The sequence below is a fragment of the Asterias amurensis genome, chromosome 7, assembly GCF_032118995.1.
Source record: "Asterias amurensis chromosome 7, ASM3211899v1".
Classification (NCBI taxonomy): domain Eukaryota; kingdom Metazoa; phylum Echinodermata; class Asteroidea; order Forcipulatida; family Asteriidae; genus Asterias; species Asterias amurensis.
In genome coordinates, this window is record NC_092654.1 from 9,213,522 (window position 1) to 9,233,558 (window position 20,037).

General features: G+C 39.0%; 2 protein-coding genes across 3 annotated transcripts; both read left to right on the top strand.

Annotated features, from left to right (window-relative positions):
- The first annotated feature begins 3,383 nt into the window (after positions 1–3,383).
- On the top strand, positions 3,384–5,920 carry LOC139939559 (uncharacterized). Its single transcript, XM_071935558.1, has 3 exons — positions 3,384–3,522; positions 5,206–5,295; positions 5,529–5,920. The coding sequence occupies exons 1-3, from the start codon at positions 3,384–3,386 to the stop codon at positions 5,918–5,920; spliced, it is 621 nt and encodes a 206-aa protein (XP_071791659.1).
- Positions 5,921–10,458: 4,538 nt separating this feature from the next.
- LOC139939738 (neuropeptide CCHamide-1 receptor-like) lies at positions 10,459–20,032 on the top strand. 2 transcript variants are annotated; one of them, XM_071935835.1, is made up of 3 exons: positions 10,459–10,581; positions 17,134–17,273; positions 18,710–20,032. In XM_071935835.1, exons 1-3 carry the CDS (start codon positions 10,548–10,550, stop codon positions 19,598–19,600), a joined length of 1,065 nt encoding a protein of 354 aa, XP_071791936.1. In that variant the 5' UTR covers positions 10,459–10,547; the 3' UTR covers positions 19,601–20,032. The 2 variants fall into 2 exon arrangements, with proteins under 2 accessions (XP_071791936.1, XP_071791937.1); XM_071935836.1 differs by lacking the exon at positions 17,134–17,273 and having other exon boundaries at positions 10,473–10,581.
- Positions 20,033–20,037: the final 5 nt, after the last annotated feature.

Sequence of the window (20,037 nt, forward strand, 5' to 3'; positions counted from 1 at the left end):
CTGAAGACTCGGACTCGAGTTTTCACCCTTGCGAATTCTTGCTTTGACTCTGACTTGACACTTGTGACTCTAATTCGAATTCGACCCTTGGTGCTGGTGACCCTGTTATGACTGAATACTCGGACTCGAATCAGACCCTTGCGACTCGTGACTCGTGACTCATTACTCAAACCCTTGTTTTAAAACCCAACTCTGACTTGACCCTTGTCACTCGTGATTCGGAGTCTGATTCGACCTGAGTGACTCAAGCGAGACTCCGATTCGATCTAGATGCATGACTAGGACCCGAAACGAGGGTTGTAGATTCGAGTAGCAGACTGCCAGAAAGCTAGTATTACTGTTTCCAATCCTTCCCAATTCAGGTAGTCTCACCTCTCTCCCCGTTTTTTTTTTTATGCAGACAATAATTTTGTTGCCTTCGAAGAAAGAGGAAGAAGTAAAGGCATATAATGTTAAAACGATCAAATCTTTCCTGTAGGATTACATTCAATGCATACAATGGTCTGATGTCAAAGGCCTGACGTTTCGAGCCTTTAGACTCTGCTAGGGTCAAAACGTCAGGCCATTAAGTATTATGTGCATTTTTACCACATGTTTGAAAGCAGTTTGCACCAGTTAAATTTAGTTTGTCAGGAATATAAAGGTAGTTTTCTAAAGATAACTTAATGACGATAATAGTTAATGAGCCAATCTATAGACAATCATGTATCAGAAAGTATAATTAACGTCGGATCGTCAAACTGTTTCACTTATGCACTTGTGTGGGTTCGAGTCCCAGTCGTGACACGTGTGTCCCTTGAGCAAGACACTTAGCCATTGCTTCGTCCTTCGGAAGAGACGTGAAGCCGTTGGTCCCGTGTGTCTTGTAACGCACATTCAAAACCAGTGCACTATCGAAAAGAGTGTTCCCGGTGTTCCTGTTTTATTGGCAGCGTATTGCTCCACAGCGTTTTGTAAACCATTGCATGGTGATATGAACATGGAGCATATCTCGTTAATTCAAAACGTAGTCCCACACGTTGCAAAATGCTGTACATCTAAAGTGCATTGGGCGTCACTGAGTGACCGACATGCGTGCTATAAGAAGCCACTATTGTGTATTACTGTAGATGTGTTTGTTTGCTTAAAACATGTGTGACGTACCTTTATCCGTACAAAACAAATTTATTCCGAGACATTAAACACGAATTATACAAGGCCTATTAGCAGTTTAAAAAAAACAAAAACAATATGTGATTAATTGTGTAAACCGCGTAAAATTTTACTGCGCTACTTGAGTGAAACAATCGATGCTATTTCAGCGTTATGTTTATAGTTGTTTGTTTATCATGGCTATGTATGTTTTGACACGTCTGAATTTTTCGTAATTATCACACTACAAAATAAGCCCAAACCTCAAGGTTTATAAAAACTAGCTACACGCTTCAATGTTTTCTCTGGCGAACCACGGCGCAGCTTAAAATACACGCGTATCCCTATAGCACCATTTTGCGACGTTCTCATAGTGTACAGCTCTCCATTGCGGGTTACCTAGTGTAACGTTTTTATGCTTAGATAACAAACGTGTCCAGTGCCTTTAACAAAGAGAAGAAAGCAGCACGGAATGTTTTTCCTATCAAACATCCACATGCCTCTTTCTGTGCCTTTGTCAACATTTGGGGTCTAAAGCATACTCTGATAGGCTTTCTCGAGATTGAATAAAACACCGTTGTACAATTTTGAGAACATAGCGGGACCGGAGTGGGCCTATAGACCAGAGCCCAGTTTCAAAAAGCACACAAACTTGCTAAATACAAAACAAAACATAATACTAGAATTTTTTTAATAAGTGTACATTGATGTGGCTGTGTCCCACTTAATTGTTGCTAAGCAAATTAATTTACCGCCAAGTAGTTTTTGTTCTGCTTAACTAACAGCTTTATGAATTTGGACCCACTTTAAAGTATAGGTTTGGAAACTGTAGCCTATTAAATTAATCAGTTTATTGGTTTAAAGGAAGGTACACGTTTGGTAATTGTCAAAGACCAGTCTTCTCACTCGGTGTATTCCAACATAAGCATTAGATAACAAACCTGTGAAAGTTTGAGCTCAATTGGTCATCGAAGTTGCGAGAAAATGATGAGAGAAACAACACCCTTGTTGGACGAATTTGTGTGCTTTCAGATAGGAATAAAAGACTTCTGGCTAGAAGTCTTTTATTATTTTAGTGAGAAATTAACTCTTTCTCAAAATCTTTGCTACTTCAGAGGGAGCCGTTTCTCACAATGTTGTATACTATCAACAGCTCTACAATGCTCGTTACCAAGTCAGATTTGTAATTACCAAACGTGTACCTTCCCTTTAATGGTGGTTCATAGTTAAGTTATAGGGTCAGGATAATGGTCAATGTTTGACCAGAGTTAGGATAAGATGGTCTGTGTAAAAGTTGTGTCAGGCTTCAAGTCAGGCTGAGTTTTATATGGTAAGAATTTGGGTGTCTATTAGAGTCAATTGGGACGTGATACTGTCTAAAATTTGGTCAATAGATTTGGAACCTGGATCGTATAATCATATAGTGAAATAAAAACAGCTTTGTGTACGTCTTAAACAAAAAATATCTTATGTCTTGTTATGTATATCTCTAATTTGAGCCACAATAGTGACTACCAAAACAAACACCTCCTGAGTTTTACTTTAATAAACGTAATTATTATTTCTTAAGGGAACATTTTGATCCTTTTCAATACCTTTTCCCTCTTTCTTCAAACAAAAAGTCTGCAAAAACCCCGTCAGGAACTTTTCTTTTAATTGTTTCCACAACCGCTGAGTAGATGAGTTTAACGAAAGACAATGCACCGGACAACTAAAGCCCCTTTCACACTACTCTATTCTCCGGCGTTGTCCCCGGGATTGTCCCCTGGGAAAAACGGCCAACCTTTTCACATTATGATCGATCCCCCCCCCCCCCGGTCTTGTCCCGGTCTGCCCCGGCAAATGGACATACCCCGGGGAATAGCCACCCCTGCTCTGGAGTAGGGGTCCGGGTATTCTTGAAACGTGCAGTGTGAACGCCCGCTGGGGTAAAAACATCCCTGGTACCTCCTCAGGGTTGTATTCAATGGGAATAAAAGAGCTTTGGTGTTATTACGGCTCCGATGATCGTAAAAAAAAAGTCAATCATTAATTTGCGTTTACGATTTTGCAGAGATGAAAAAAACAAGGAAGCCTTGACACTTTTTTATTCACACACCACAGAGTGTTCGTCAGTGTCTACATACAGTATCCTAGAAAAGGAAACCAAACGGACTTGGGACGACGCAGTGGCACGGTGTGCCAGAGTCCCAGGCAGGCACATTGCCCTGCTAGACACTACCGGGGAGAAGGATCTATTGCGACAGGCAGCGATGGGCGTCGGTGCGACTTTAGGCTGGTACTGGATGAGAGAGGCTGGCCGTAGCGACTGTTCCACTATGAATTTAGATAATCAGAGATGGAAGTCAGATCAGTGCACTAAATCTTGGTTCTACATCTGCGAGCAAGAGGGTACACGACATTTTACATTAGAGAGGTTTCGCAAGTCTACGGATACACATACAGATGATACCGATACGTCGACATTTTGTGTTCACGTGACGCGTATCCGCGCGACTATCGTATTTTGCACACACGTTAGCAACGGATACGGGAGCTCATATACACGCCGAAAACGGATACTGTTTGCAGACTTTTAGTTGTATTTTAACAGTTGCATCAAAAACATTTCCCACGGAATTGCTTTCACTAGTATCGTGCTTGATATAGATACAAAATTGTTAGTCATTGCAAGCAAAACGATGAGAAAATGCAGTGTGCAGCGCTCATGATGAATGCGAGAGTGCACTCAAGTGAAACATACCTATAGTTTGCGAAACAAAATTCAACACGTGGCTGATGTGAACGGATACGGTTATCATATCCGTATCTGTATCTGTATCCACACGCTTGCAAAACCTCTCTAATCAGACACTCTATATAGACAAACCCCCCGGATCAGATTTGACCCGGATTGCTTGATCCATTTGTGGGTCAGGCTGACTCGGAAAGTAGTAATAAAAATGTAATGTTTATATAGGATTCTGCGTTTAACCCATTTTTACTCAGATTCCAGGTCACTGACCCAAAATGAGTCAGGTCACCACGGGACCTGAATCCAGTTCTATTCTAACTCGGGAGTTTTTATTTATACCGAATTAGCGGCTACTATTCGGCTACGACTGTTGCTAAGTGTGTTGCTAAGGACGTTCTGTACTTCAATGCACGACGACGCGGAAATCTAGCCGTAGCCGTAGCTGTAGCCGCTAAATCGGACACGGCCCTTACATGCTCATCGGTTGGTCATTGGTTTTTCAGTCCGCAACAGAAAACCAAAAACCAATTAAGCGAAGGGCAACTTTTTGTTTAATCTTTAGAAACAAAAATAGGAGACACAAATTTAAAAATGTAGAATAGAAAGAAAACTTCTGAGAATTTGTTCAGAATGTAGTATTATGAGCTCGTTTATCATTAGCTTAATTACACATCTTTTTAACGACCTAAATGTACTCGGCCTCTTTGCAAAAAGACCAATTTCAGGAATGTACCAGACTCATTTGCGTTATAATGGTTGACCATTACGGTATATGGCTCCATTTTGCCTTCTATATACGTCGTTCAACGATAATAAGTACGGTTCTGAAGAGTGGGGTTAACCCAGGTGTTTCCCAGGCTTGCGAGCTAAAGTGGTTAATGAGGCATTCATGGTTTCAAAACCGGAAATATATAGCAATGATAATAATACTATTACAAACTCTCTCTTTTACTTGTTTAGAAACCCACGCTACATTTCAAAACAATTTTGCTAAGTTTTGTTTTATGAACATGATATCTTCGCACTGCGAGGATTCGAACTGCATCTAGCTACTTGGCAATATCGGTGGACTAGTTGGTATAGAATTGCAAAGCCGTGGGTTTGAATCCCACCCGAGGAATATGCCTGTGATTTTTGTTACAGAACTCGGGGAAAGTACTGAGTATATCCGTGCTGGCACACATCGGTGTATACGGGTAAAACCAAAATTGATATTCTTTATCCCCGATGCAAATCTAACATAATAACATGAAATCTACTAGCACAAAATGTTTCTGAATTGCTAAGGGAAAATTGGTCAAAGGCCAATAGTTCTTTCTATATAATTTTCTTGTTCATAGGTACTTCCCCGGCATCACCGCCTACTACTGCTGTTCTACCATCTAGTGCTGCGACACCATCAGGGTCACCCCATGTACAAACAGCAACAAGTAAATAAGAATTACTAATGTGCAGAAGCAATAGTAACTCATACTATAACACTCTCTTTACTTGTTAAAAAATCCACGATACTTTGTAAGAATAAAAATAAATTTTGATCAAATAAGTTTTATTAACATGATATCTACAAGCACAATGTTTCTGAATTGTTATATTACGGGAGAATGTCGGTCAAATACCAATAACTTATTCTTCTGATATAATTGTCTTGTACAATTCATAGGTACTTCACCGGCATCACCGCCTTCTACTGATGTTCTGCCCTCAAGTGCAGTGACACCATCGGGGTCACCCCATGTTCAAACAACAAAAACAACAAGTGAGCAAGATTTACTGATGTGCAGTAACAATAGTTCTGTTTGCTACCGTGGATACAGTTCTAGTTACACGATATCATCAGCATCCTCAGGCCACCACATGATGAAGTCTTCAGACTATTCTATGGTCTCGGCTGATGACACAACACACGATCGTTTTGTTTTAAAGACGATCAAAGGATGCCGATCCCGACTCCGGTGTGCTACCGCCTGCCTGAAAGAGTCGTCGTGCACGTGGTTTGTCTACTTGGGGAACAACGACTGTTTGCTGTCTGGAGAAAGTGCGGTTGTGAATTAGACGAGGAGAAAGACACTGCTTGGCTGTGTTTCATTCTGTATAAATAACTAGATCGGTTTTCGATTATTTCCCAGCCTCGCTACCATGAGCAGCGCGCCGTATTGCCAGCTAGCTAGTTTGCGCAAGTCTATTCAAGATAAACAGACAGTCGCTTACCGAAATGAATTCAAGAAAAAGCGCGATCTGTCGGGTTGTAACGTTACGTTACGTTACGTTACGTCATGTCACGTCGCATCACGTCACGTTACGAGTATGAGATAATGACGTATTGTACCAATTTAACCCATCCTAAGTTAGGACAGGTTACTCGTCCTATAACTCGAGATAGGATGAATCCTAGTGTTCCGTGAAATCGGCTGCAGGACTTGCAATCACAAGGTTGTAAGTTCAATTCCTACCAAGCTAGCTGCTGATTTCACAATGACTAGAATAAGTTATGTCAACTGGTTATTGATTCACAATCTATTGACTCGTCCAATTCATAATCATAGACGTTGAACCAATGGTATTTGGCTGTTTCCAGCTTAGTGGTTATTAGTACAGTGGGAGTTTGCCGAGCTCCCTTTATGGGAAGATCGTCAAAACCTGTCATGAGTTACAGAAAGATGATATTCATTTTGACTGTAAAGCCCGGTTCATACTTCATGCGAAAGCGAATGCGAAGCGAATTTGACGTGAATATGACGTCACAACTCTCCTTTCGCAGCGATTATTCGCAAGGGAGTAGACCAGAGTTCAACTGTTGCGAATTGTTCGATGCGAATTTGTGACGTCAACATTCGCTTCGTATTCGCATTCGCATGAAGTATGAACCGGGCTTTAACCAATTGTTTCTGATGCAGAATACTTCGAAGTACACGTACATCATTGTTTTATTGAAAGAGTCAAATTAACATTGAGAATATTTACTTAGCTGCTCCAAACTGCCAAAGGGACCTACAATGTTTGGTAGATATTAATGTTCTCTAGTTTGTCAACAGCCGAACTGTAAAAATGTTTTCAGATTTGCAGGACTTGCAATCACAAGGCTGTGGGTTCAAATCCTACCAAGCTAACCGCTGTTTTCACAATGACTGTGGAATTAGTATTGTCGTCTTGATACTGAATTATGACTTGTGCATTTCATAATCATAGATGTTTGCAAACTTTCAATTAAATAAAAAACTATATTCAGTTCTGAAGCCTTTTTATTGGGCATCTGACAGCACACACATTTGTACAACCAAGAGTGCTTTTCTTTCTTTATTCTCTTGTAATTGAGTCAAAATGTTCACAAAGTTGTTACTATGCTAGCCTTGCTCAAGGCAGTCGCATTATTCGCTCCGAAAAGACGCCGATGTAAACCCACCCGTATACCCTGTGCGTGGTGCGTGCGATCACACCGCATGACCCACCCGTATACACACTGTCACATCGTACGACTACTGTGCCCATAAAGTCATCCGCACTTGTACCACTAACCACATGCGGCATGCGGTTAGTGTACGGGGGCATCGTGTCGTGCGATTTACGCACAGTGAATACGGGTGGGTTTTTATACAGCGGCGGTCTTTTTTCGGAGTGAATAATTCGACTGCCTTGAGCAAGGCTATTACTATGCATATTTTGAAATACACCATGTGAGAATACTTGCTGTTTGATACAAATTATGAAAATTGACAATCAAGTTTCGATCGCTCACAATATTGCACACTGGAGAAGTTGAAATAATTTGTTTTGCTACTTGTGTGATCGGAGTATGGATATGCTGTATGTATACTTGCCTTGAAATAATTTACTTCGCGTGGCAAAGAGATGAAGTTACACTATTTCTTGGTTAAAAGTATTTCGAGATGGAGAGGGGATCCTTTACGCAACGACGCAGACGTTACAAAATAGTTTATCGCGGGAAATTACATTTTGTTGGAATGGTTCTGTCATGTCGAAATATAGGCCTTTCTATTGCAACGTCACAGCCCAGATTTTTGCCAAACAAGGTTAGACAATTATTGAAACCATAAATACTATGCACAAAAATAGCAGCCATTTTTTAATTATTTTTTGCAAATATTTAAAAATAGCATTGAAATTTTTTGAAACAGAGAAATCAAACATGGGTTCTTTCATTATTATATTTGCCACTTCGATGAACAATTGAGTCCAAATTTCCACAGATGTGTTATTTTATGTACATGTTGGGATACACCAAGGGGGATACTGGTCTTTGACAATACTAAAGGTGTCCAGTGCATTTAATTGACTTTGGATGAGTTCGGATCACCGGGCTTTTATTGCAACATCATCACGGCCCTTCCTTTGGCAAAACAGCATACTTTGACAATTTTGGTTTCTTATTATAAGATCCTGGGAAATATGAGGGAATTATTTTCTTTTCAGAGCGTTTAGGACACTGGACACTATTGGTAATTGTCATAGACCAGTCTTCTCACTTTGTGTATCTCAACATGCATAAAATAACAAACCTGTGAAAATTAAAATTAGTTCTTTCTCGAAAACTATGTCACTTCAGAGGGAGCCGTTTCTCACAATATTTTATACCATCAACCTCTCCCCATTACTCGTCACCATGAAGGAAGGTTTTATGCTAATAATTTTTTTTTATAGTAATTACCAATAGTGTCCACTGCCTTTAAGGATGTGTATAATGTCCTATATCTAGGCCTTTTTACACTTTCATCCCATTTTATGGCAAAACAGCAAATCTCTGTACTTGCGTTTCGCAAATTCCAAATGTACACCATGTACTACACACGGCTTATCCGCGGCGCAGTAAACGGTCGTTTGGTTATCTCCCACGTCCAGTGACATCACCTTTGCAGCCTTTCTCAAAATGCACCCGACTGCTTTTGTTTGAGTTTTGGCTGCGCGCAGGCAGACCCGAAGCACTTTTTCATAAAAAAATTCGGGAACATAAAAATTATTACATGACTAAATTTGGGTTATTTCTACTAATAGTCATACATTGTTTAAAATGGTGAAAGTTATTGGTACCATTTGTATGGTCTTTAAGTTCACATGGAAGGGTCGGTCACTGAATATACCATGTCTGTGACATCACATGTTTGAAAAAGAGCCACAAAGCCTGGACTGTCCTGCAGGCGAGATTTGTACCAAAAACAATACATCTTATATGGAGGTTGTCTGATCTTTATAATTTTGTTATATGAATAAAGGAGGCACTTCTCAAAACCTGTCGACATCTGTTATTTTGTATAACTGCCAGAAGAGGTATGCAAGGTTACTCTTTTCGTACACGCTTCCAAATATGTTGCTTATAAAGCCATTGGACACTTTCGGTAAACAGTATTGTCCAAGGCCCACACTTCGTGTATCACAACTTATATATAAAATCACAAACCTGTGAAAATTTAGGCTCAATTGGTCATCGGAGTCGGGAGAAAATAACGGGAAAACCCACCCTTGTTTCCGCACGTTTCGCCGTGTCATGACATGTGTTTAAAATAAATCCGTAATTCTCGATATCGAGAATTGATATTGTTTTAATGTTTTCTCTAAAAGTAAAGCATTTCATGGAATAATATTTCAAGAGAAGTCTTTCACCATTACCTTCTGTAAACCCTGTAAGTTATTTGTAAATCTGTGAACTTAAAAAAAAATTCTGTTCCGAAAATGTCCAATGGCTTTAACATATGGTTGCTACTCTTTAAACTTAAACTGTCTGTTTTTTGATTAACAATAATATTCTGTCTTAATTTCTTTCCATGCTTTTTGCTTACAGTTATCATTTTGTAATACATGACCGTAAAGTCACCTGGAAATATAATTTTTTTTCTTTCAAACATAAGAGTATATGCTTACGAACAATAAACAATTTTTTTTGTAATTGTTTGTCACGATTTATATGTTTAAAAAATATATAAAGTTGTTTGGGGGGCTGACTCCGCCTACCCCTTTAGTGACGTCAATCGAGGCAGACTTTGCCTGCAATGCGTATAGTAAACAGACGTGCAAAGTACATGTATGTCCAAGTCGTGAGTTGGTACATTTCAAAAAGTGTTTTTCTGCATTCAGCAGCAATATACCTGGTCGGCATTGCCGGAAAAAAAAAAAAAAAAAAAAAAAACAATTTTTTTTTTAAACGTACAAACTCACGACTTGGTCCGTACATGTACTTTGCAATTGTGTTTACTCTACGCATTACAGGCAAAGTCTGCCTCGATTGACGTCACGAACAGCGCCCTCTCGGGTCGGGGTCTACTCTTAAATTTGTAAACAACATAAGAACTGATTGTTTAAAACCTTGGTTAACTGTTTATTCACATTCCACTCATCAAAACACATATATTAGTGACAAAAGCTTTATTTTGAAAAAAATACCACTTCCAGGTGACTTTAAGTTACGAGCTTAGGAAGTTTTTGTGCTCATAGGCTTTATGAAATTGTACCAAGGATATAATGACAGTAGCACGGTCTTGATTTGCGACCCCGTTGGTGTACTACCAACCGGTAGAGGGAGCTGCATACAGTAATTCGTGTTGCGGACAGCCGTCGCAAATCAAGACTACATGCCTAAGTTTAGTGTAGTTCGTGTCCTGCTGGGCGGCGGTTATGTAGAATCGAGAGTAACTGCGCCAAATCTTGTGGATTCTAAACTCATTCACTCATCATGGAGGACGAAAATGTTAAAGACGGCGAAAGCGGTAAGTTCTGTTCCTTCAGTGTTCACAGTCGTCCTTATCGTGGAGTTAGAATGGTCCTCTATCTCCAATGGTCCTATCTATCTCCACAAGTCATTATGAGATAATATGGTGGACCTCCGAACACAACACTATGACACTTGGTTATAGCAAAGATTATAGAGCGTTGCGGCGCTCTATAATCTTTGGTTATAGGTATGGGTAAATCAACTTGTCTGCAGACACCCGAACCAAACGGTACACTCCTAGCTAGAATCCACCGTCCATACCTCAAAACGGCTAGGGTCTTGTGGTGTTACACGTCGCCTGATTCTGTACACGTCTTCACCATTATCCGAATCAATACTAGTGTAGAAGATTTGTTGTGCTTGGTCTGAATATGGAGGAATTCCTCCATGGTCTGAGTACTTTCCTTGTATGGGCTTTGATGACAGCGCCATTGTGATGCATAGACCTTCAGATTGCATTAGCATTCTTCACGATTGAAGATAAACCCACTGCCAGACGCACCAGGGCGAACCCCTTCTCTTTACAGTAAGTGTGTACTAGGGTCTCACGTGCGTTCATAGTTTTTTTTAACAACACACTGACGTGGGCGTGGTGAGCATGGCACTATAGAAATTCCAGTATGTCTGAGCTTGGAGGTGATCTGTTATAGGACCTAATCGAACTAAGCTTTAAGACTGGGTTGCTGTAAAAATCAAAGATATTTTTAAAATGTTGGCAGACTTCAAAAAATTGATTTTGGCAAGGCTCCATGTATGAGTAGGTATGGGTACACAATACACAAAAGTCGAGAAAATAAAGTTATATCAGACATTGGTTGCCATGGTTACGGCCAAAATAAGATTTTCAGCAAATTTTCCAAGTTTTTACCTTTTTTAAGAGTTAAAATATAGGTAAATTGAAAGCACTGGTACGTCTAAATGGGAAAACATTGAAGTTTTTCTTTCACACATGTTGCACAACCATGTTTACTCTTTCAGAAAATGTTTTTAAAAATTAAGTGTGCGATCAACTTTGGATCAAACCACTATTTCAAATAGGGGTGTTTTTGCCATATTTTCTTATAGAGAAAAATAGGGGTATCGAATTGAGCCATAAGTCCGAAAGTGGCACTTTGTGGATTATGACACTTTTATAGTTGGAAGATAAGGTACCAACCTACATAAAAATGCAATAAAATGTTTTGGTATTTTAAGTGCGCGAACACAGTTTTGCCGGAAAGTTAGCACTTTGGCAGGGCAAAAACGCAACAAATGGCAAAAAATTGTACATTATTATTAGGTAAAAATATCAGGATTTTTTTTTGTTGTAAAACCTTATGGGTGGAAGGGACTTGAGGTGCATTCAAACAAACTAAACTTTTGAAATCCTTATATAGCCCGTTGCCATGGTAACAGCTCATTTGTGTTTTGGCTATTTTTTGCCAATTTTGGGGTCAAAAAACTGTATTTTAGCATATATTTGCAACTCCACCCAACCAATGTGCATTCTTTTTTCATAAAACCTTTCACATCAATACATTGAGTCGTCCTATGCTTAACTTGAGACAAACAAATTATTGCTTTAACTTTTACCCTAATGCTATTTTTAGAACATCATTAGCGCATGTTTTTAGAAATTTGCAAAATCAACATTTTTACCCTATTTTTGGCCCTCAAAATGACAATTTGCCAGGGGTCCCAGAATGTTTTCCTTTCGGTTGTATTTCGGGCCAACATTGGTCCTTCCATTTTGAGAAAAACTTTTGAGAAAAACTTGGGCAATTGTATCCTGTTGTAAAAGTACTGCCTAAAAAAATGCATTTTTAACTTGTTTTATTTTTTTGCACATCATTAATAGTAGGAAAGTTTGTGCTGTCTTCAGTCACCTTTAGGGAATATTTGCCATTTCGGTTGTGATTGGGCGATTATTTGTGTTTTCATGTCTGGGGAGCACAAATAGGCAGCTGTATCATGTAGTGACACTGCCTCAACATGGTAAAATTTGAAGAAAAAAAATAGAACAAATTAATTCTCTTTATTGGCATTTCTTACATGCTGAACAATGATGTTGATTGAAAAAAAAAAAAAAGCAAAGCAGCTTACAAGTATAAAAAATATAACTGTATACAATGTATAGTTCGAAGACTCACCCCAAGCTAATTCGGCTGGTAATAGTGTTATCCGGCTATGTTCCATTAGGGAACTTGGAAATTAATTGATTTACATAACCATTAATTGTACACGCAGTCACTGATTATGTGATGCCTCTGTGCAGTGTTAAGGGCGTGTTAAACATTTTTGATGTTAAAACGAAGAGCTGTGAACGTCCATTTTGTCAAGATTGTATAGCTGCTATAGCCAAACGTAAATGACCACAAACATACCACAGAATCTCTTTGTGATGCATGTTTATACAATTGAGAGTTATATTTTTATACTTGTAAGTTGCTTTGCTCTATTGTGTGCCTGTTTTTTTTCAATCAACATCATTGTTCAGCGTGTAAAAAGTAATAAGAGAGCATTATTTTTTTCATATGATTATGAAATTTGCAAAATACACCCTTTTTTTTAAAGGCATGAAGTTTCTGGCAACACTACTCCACAGTTCAAAAAATACAAAAACTTTCTTTTTTAATTATGTGATGCCTGTTTTATACAACTGGGAGTTATGTTGTCATAAGATGCTTTATTATATTTTGTCCTGATATTTTGTCAGTCTTCATCATTATTAAGCATGTAGAAAGTCATAAAAAGAGCATTATTTTACAACTTTAAATCTATACAGTCGCCAAAAAGCATGAAGCTTCTGACAACACTGCTCCCCAGTTCAACAAATACCAAAACATTTTTTGAAATTCCTACAGACCAGTATCTTATCTTTCAAGCCTGGTTGCCCAACTTTCCTAAATATGCTACTTTTCGGACAAACTTAGCAACCCCCTCTATTTCCCAAATTGAACTTTGTTCAAAACACCCCTTTTTGAAATAATGGATTATTCCATTTACAATTGACTGTACCTGTGTCCGGTGCACTTTTGGAAAGACCAAGGGTGTATATTTACCATATTCAGTTGAAAGGCAGGTAATATATTTGGTCTTTACACAGTGAAGCCTTCAACTTTGGGTAATTTTCAGAAAAGAGCTAAATTAGGTGAAATATGGCAATTTTCTTATTTTTAACCGTTGTCATGGCAACCAAAGTGCAATGTAAAAACTATGCTTTCTTTTTACACTTTGGTTGAAGGAATTAATATGTGCAAAGAGTAAACAAAATCCATTAAAACAAAAATTCATATTTTTTTGTTAAACAATTTGAAAATAAACACATTTTTTTCCAAAACAGGACGAAGTTTATGGCAGCACTGCTCCCCAGTACAACAAATACCAAAACTTTTTTTTTGAAATTCTCACAGACCAGTATCTTATCTTTCATGCCTGGAAGCAAAACTTTCCTAAATATGCCACTTTGGGACTTCTAACAATTTTAGCAACCCCCTGTATTTCCCAAATTGACTTTTCCTCAAAAAACCCCTTTTGAAATAATGGAATCTTCCATTCACAATTAACTGTACTTTTGTCAAACGCATTTTTGGAAATATTAAGGATGCATATTTATCATATCCAGCTGAGAGGTAGGTCCACTATTTTGTTTTTACACAGTGGAGCTCTCAATTTTGGGTAATTTTTACTCATGAAAAGAGCTAAATTAGGTGAAATATGGTAATTTCTACTTTTGACCGTTGCCATGGCAACGAAGGTGTAAATGCAAAACTTATGCTTTATTTTTACATTTTGGTTGATGGCCTTCACTTGTGCAAAGTTTAAACGAAATCCATTTTTGAAAGTCTGCCACCACATCTTGTTGCAGTTCAATTCTGGGCCCAATTTCATAGTCTAAAATGTTGCTTAACAATATTGTCTGCTAAGCAGAAATGAGAGGATACACGTCTCAAATTTAACATAATGACCTAATAGCTTGGCTGGTAGCCTTATTCTGTTAAGCATAACTTGGTAATGCTTAGCTACTTTTTTGTGCTTAAAGCAGCTCTATGAAACTGGGCCCAGCTAAGCAGTAAGTTATGCAAGTGCCTGCATTGCGATTCGATCACCACACAAGCCAACGGTTTTGTCGCTCCTTTCAACAACGTTCTGCTTGACTTATGATAATTAAGTTGGGGGATTTCTAAGAAGAAAAACCCCCTCTGACACCGCGAACAACAAATTAATGTTCACATCGTTTTTGTAAATCATTTTGTCAGAAGGTTAATTGGCCTATGTGGGCGTGCGAAGCCTTGCTTAGTTCCCTCTTGCTCTATGCTCCCGAGGCAGTCAGGTACAAAACTACTATCCCACTGTGAAGAGTCTTGGCTGTGTGATATATTTACGGGTCAAGGGTCACTACTGCAGCTGTACTTTTCACCAAGATGGGATCACTTCAGAGGTTTTAGTTGTATTGTAGTAGTAGTAGTACTATTTAAAGGGGCTGGACACATTATTGGTAATTATTGTCAACGACCAGTAGTCTCACTTGGTGTATCCCAACGTGCATAATAACAAACCTGTGTAAATTTGGGCTCAGTTGGTCATCGAATTTGCAAGAGAATATTGATAATAAAAAAACACCCTTGTTGAATTACTTTGTGTGATTTCAGATGCATAATAAAAGCCTTCAGCTGAAGTCTTTTATAATTTGAGTGAGAAATTACTTCTTTCTCAAAACGTTACTTTAGAGGGAGTCGTTTCTCACAATGTTTTATACTATCAACAGCTCTCCATTGCTCGTTACCAAGTAAGTTATGATGCTAACAAATAGTTAGTTCCTTATAATGACTTGAATATCAACCGAAACTGTTGTCCAATCCTTTAAAAGTTCCACCGGAACCTTCCCGCCAGCATTCGTTCCGTCTGGTGGTATTTTGATTCGGAAGTTCAGATCGACTATCATGATTAAAACACATGTCTGTACATTTCAACTGGAAAGAATTTCGACCTTCAGATGTGAAACGAAAATAAATGTGTTTAAAGGCACTGGACACTATTATTTACTCAAAATAATAGTTATGCATTAAAACTTATTTGGTAACAAGTAATGGAGAGCTGTTGGTAATAATTAAAAAACCATTGTGAGAAAAGGCTCCCTCTGAAATAAAACGTATTTTTTGAGAAAGAGGTTATTTCAAAAACTCAACAAGAAGACTTCAGGCCTGATGCCTTTTATTAGGCACAAGTTTGTGCGAAAAGGTTTAATTCCACCCCCACCCCCACACACACAGTAAAAACAAAATTAAACATAACTTGTTTAAAATTTTAGGCAACTGCACATGGACAACTGTTCAAACTGTTGAGCAACAATACCAGGGTTGTTTAGAGTTAAACATTACTTTTTGTTGTTCAAAATTTCATTTTTTGGGGTTGTTTACACTGGACACTATTGGATTATTTTCAAAGACTAGTGCTCACGGTAGGTGTATCTCAACATATGCATAAAATAACAAACCTTTGAAAATGTGAGCTCAATTTGTCGAAGTTGCGAGATAATAATGAAAGAAAAAACACCCTTGTCACACGAACATGTGAATCTGAGGTTTCGAAATCAAATTCGTGGAAAATTGCTTCTTTCTCGAAAACTACATTACTTCAGAGGGAGCCGTTTCTTACAATGTTTTATACTATCAACCTCTCCCCATTACTCGTTACCACGAAAGGTTTTATGCAAATAATTATTTTGAGTAATTACCAATAGTGTCCACTGCCTTTAAACAACTAGCGCTGTTTCCAATACTTTGTTTAACTTATTTTAAGCAACAAACTTTAAACAACTCGGGCTGTGGTCGAGTGTTTGAGATTTCACGATTTCGGAGCGATTACGAAATATGGCAGGAAGAATAATCCATAGGAATACACAGTCTGAGGAGCGTTTATACGCTTCTCGGAGTTATCCTTTGGGGCATAACAATCTTTTTTAAAGGCAGTGGACACTATTGGTAATTACTCAACATAGTTATTGGCCTAAAACCTTTCTTGGTGACTAGTAATGGGGAAAGGTTGATGGTATACAACATTGTGAGAAACGGCTTCCTCTGAAGTGCCATAGTTTTCAAGAAAGAAGTAATTTTCCACAAGTTTGATTTCGATACCTCAGATTTAGAACTTTAGGTCTCGAAATCAATTATCAAAACGCACACAACTTCGTATGACGAGGGTTATTTTTCTTTCATTATTATCTCGCACTTCGATGACCGATTGAGCTCAAATGTTCACAGGTTTGTTATTTTATCATATGTTGAGATACACCAACTGTAAAGGCTTGTCTTTGACAATTACCAATAGTGTCCACTGCCTTTAATAATATCGAAGTCTTTTATATAGAGCACGTCTCTACCAACAAGTTACTCAGGGCGCTTGGCATATACAATTATTACAGAAAGATATGTTATTTAAGTTATTAATTCTGAGACCCAATTATGCAGCACATTATAAGAGGTTAAGGTGCTAAAGCGAGTTCAGCCATACCATATTACTTCGTAGTGAAATGTTTCTGAAAATGCTTTATACTATCTTTCTGCAGAATACATGTACTTCTCGTCTGCCTCGTTCTATCTAAACTACACGGGGTCTTATGAGTTCTCGATACCATGGCGATGGAACCTGACTGTTGTACTCATAATGGCCGTGTTTGGAATCACAGTAAACATGGCCCTACTTCTGGTACGGTGATATCCATGCAGTCAGGGCACTAGTTCATAAAGCTTTCATAGGCACTGTACACGTTTGGTAACTGTCAAAGAACAGTATTCACACTTGCTGTATCCCAACATATGTAAAAAAAAAAGAATAAAAAAAAAAAGATTTATAATAATCTGTAAAAATTTGGACTCAATTGGACATCGAATTTGCAAGAGAATAATGAAAGCAAAAACACCCTTGTTGCACAAAATGTACGTGCTTTCAGATACATAATAAAGGGCATGTTACTGTCTCAGTGAGAAATTAGCTCTTTCTAAAAAACTACGTTACTTCAAAAGTAGCCGTTTCTCACAATGTTTTATACCATCAACAGCATTCGAGCCTCCATTGCTCGTTACCAGGTACAATTTTATGCTAACAACTATTTTAAGTGATACCAATAGTGTCCAATGCCTTTAAAGGAACACGTTGCCTTGGATCGGTCGAGTTGGTCTTTGAAAAGCGTTTTTGACCGTTTATTATAAAATGCATATGGTTAGAAAGATGATGTAAAAGTAGAATACAATGATCTACACAAATATGCCTCGAAATTGCGTGGTTTTCTTTTTACCTCGTCCAATAACACGGTCGGCCATTTATGGGGGTCAAAATTTTGACCCCCATAAATGGCCGACCGTGATAGTTCGCGACGTAAAAAGAAAACCGTGCAATTTTGAGAGATACTTGTGTGGATCATTATATTCTACTTTTAAAACATCTTTCTAACCATATATATTTCATAACAAACGGTTTCAAACGCTTTTTATAGACCAACTCGTCCGATCCAAGGCAACGTGTTCCTTTAAGCAGAAACTATTGTTTGTCATATGTATTTGCTAAGCAAAAATTGAGCAGGGCACCAGCTTCAACAAGGCAAACGTTATGTAATTTTGGTTGGTAACCTGTTTCTGCTATGGAATACTTTGCTTAACAGGTTTTTGTGCTTACAGTCTTGTTTAAATTGGGCCATACTCTGTGGGTCAGCTTTTCTATGACAGAAATGGCATCTTATCGCAAAATTAATTGTCGCTAAGCTCTTTATACAGCTGTTACCTGTTAAGTCTACAACAAAGCGTGCCGAAGCCTCCCATTTCTGATTGGTGTAGTAGATGATGATGTTGTTTGTAAAGGTATTAAGTGTTTCTACCAAAATGAATATAATACATTAGGCCTGGAATTTCATTTTCAACATGTTGAAAGGGCACTTTCATTTTGCAAAGAGAGCTTCCATCGGAAAACCTGAAAGCCAAATGGAAACTTTTAAAGGGCACTAAAACCAAAAAACAGGGGCTACGGAGGTGGCCTTTGTAGCCTGCGTGTACTCCCAGGCATAGATACACTATTTTCATTAAAGTCTGAGGTAGACGTCTAAATACAGCTTGACCTTTCTGTAAACTTTCTTCCTATCTTTTCCGCAGGTGATTGTCTTAAACCAGCACATGCGCACAATCTCCAACCTGCTGGTTGCAAACTTAGCCGTGGCTGACCTCATCATGTTCTTTTTCTCAGTGCCCTTTGACATTGTCCAATGGAACGTCAGCACTTGGCCACGTGGTATTGGAGGTACAATCCTCTGCAAATTGGGCAGTGCAGTATGGGGGCTCGCTCAGGTGCTATGCGTTGCGTCACTAACGGCAGTCAGTGTGGAGCGTTATTGCTCCTTGCGCTGGCCGCGGATGCAGGTGAAACGTACCTTCCTCATACTTGGGGCGGTTTGGCTGATAGCTATCGTCTTCGCTATACCCATCTTAAAGTTCTCTAACGTGGAACACTTCGGGAAGTACATCTCGTTCTGCTACGTTGTACCGCCGTGGGGTACGTTTGCACGGTCCGTCACCACGACGTATTGCGCCCTCACGTACGTCCTACCGGTGATTGTGATCTCGTGCTGCTACGTTGGCATGGCGTCGACTCTGATGTCTCGCAATGACGGCGCTGACACGGCGTCGGTGCGTGCACGGCGTCTACTCAGCGTGGTGGTGCTGATTCTTGCCATATCTTTTGTCGTGTGTTGGTTTCCTATTCAGTTTGTTAACCTTTATGTTCTGTTCATGGATCCATATTCCATGTCCTTTGAATTCATTACCAGGTGCTGGGAGGTTGGCCATGTATTGGTGTACGTCAACTCCTGCCTGAATCCGCTGGTCGTGTTCATCATCAGCGGGTTGCATCGTAAACCGTTGGTTGGGTTTTTCACTAAAAATCGTAAGAAACCGTCCACGTCCAATCAGAATGATCCCTATTCTCAGATACAAGATGAGGCATCCTTAAGTGAAACGGAGCATGTGGATTTGGAACCTTTAGAATGAGAATGCATATGCCAAGAAGTTTCACACATTCAATACACTACCAGGTCAGACTTGATCCGGCTCAGAATTGACCTTGATCATAATTGACCCGGATCTGACTTAAATCCGGGTCACATGGAGCCTGACCCATTTCCGGAGGATCAGTAGGATCCGGAATCTGTGTCAAATTGACCCAGAAATGGATCAAGGTGATGATGCAAAATCCGCGTTAAAATCCCACTTGTAACCTTTTTCCGGCTCAGCCTGGCTCGTAATAGGTCAAGCTACATGGTACCCGGGATTCAATATTCGGTCTCGTCACCATGGTGTGGGTTCGAATTTTTGTCGTGACACGTGAGTCCTTAAATGAACACGTTGCATGGGATCGGACGAGTTGGTATATAAAAAGCTTTTTAATCGTTTTTTATAAAATGCATATGGTTGGAAAGATTTTGTAA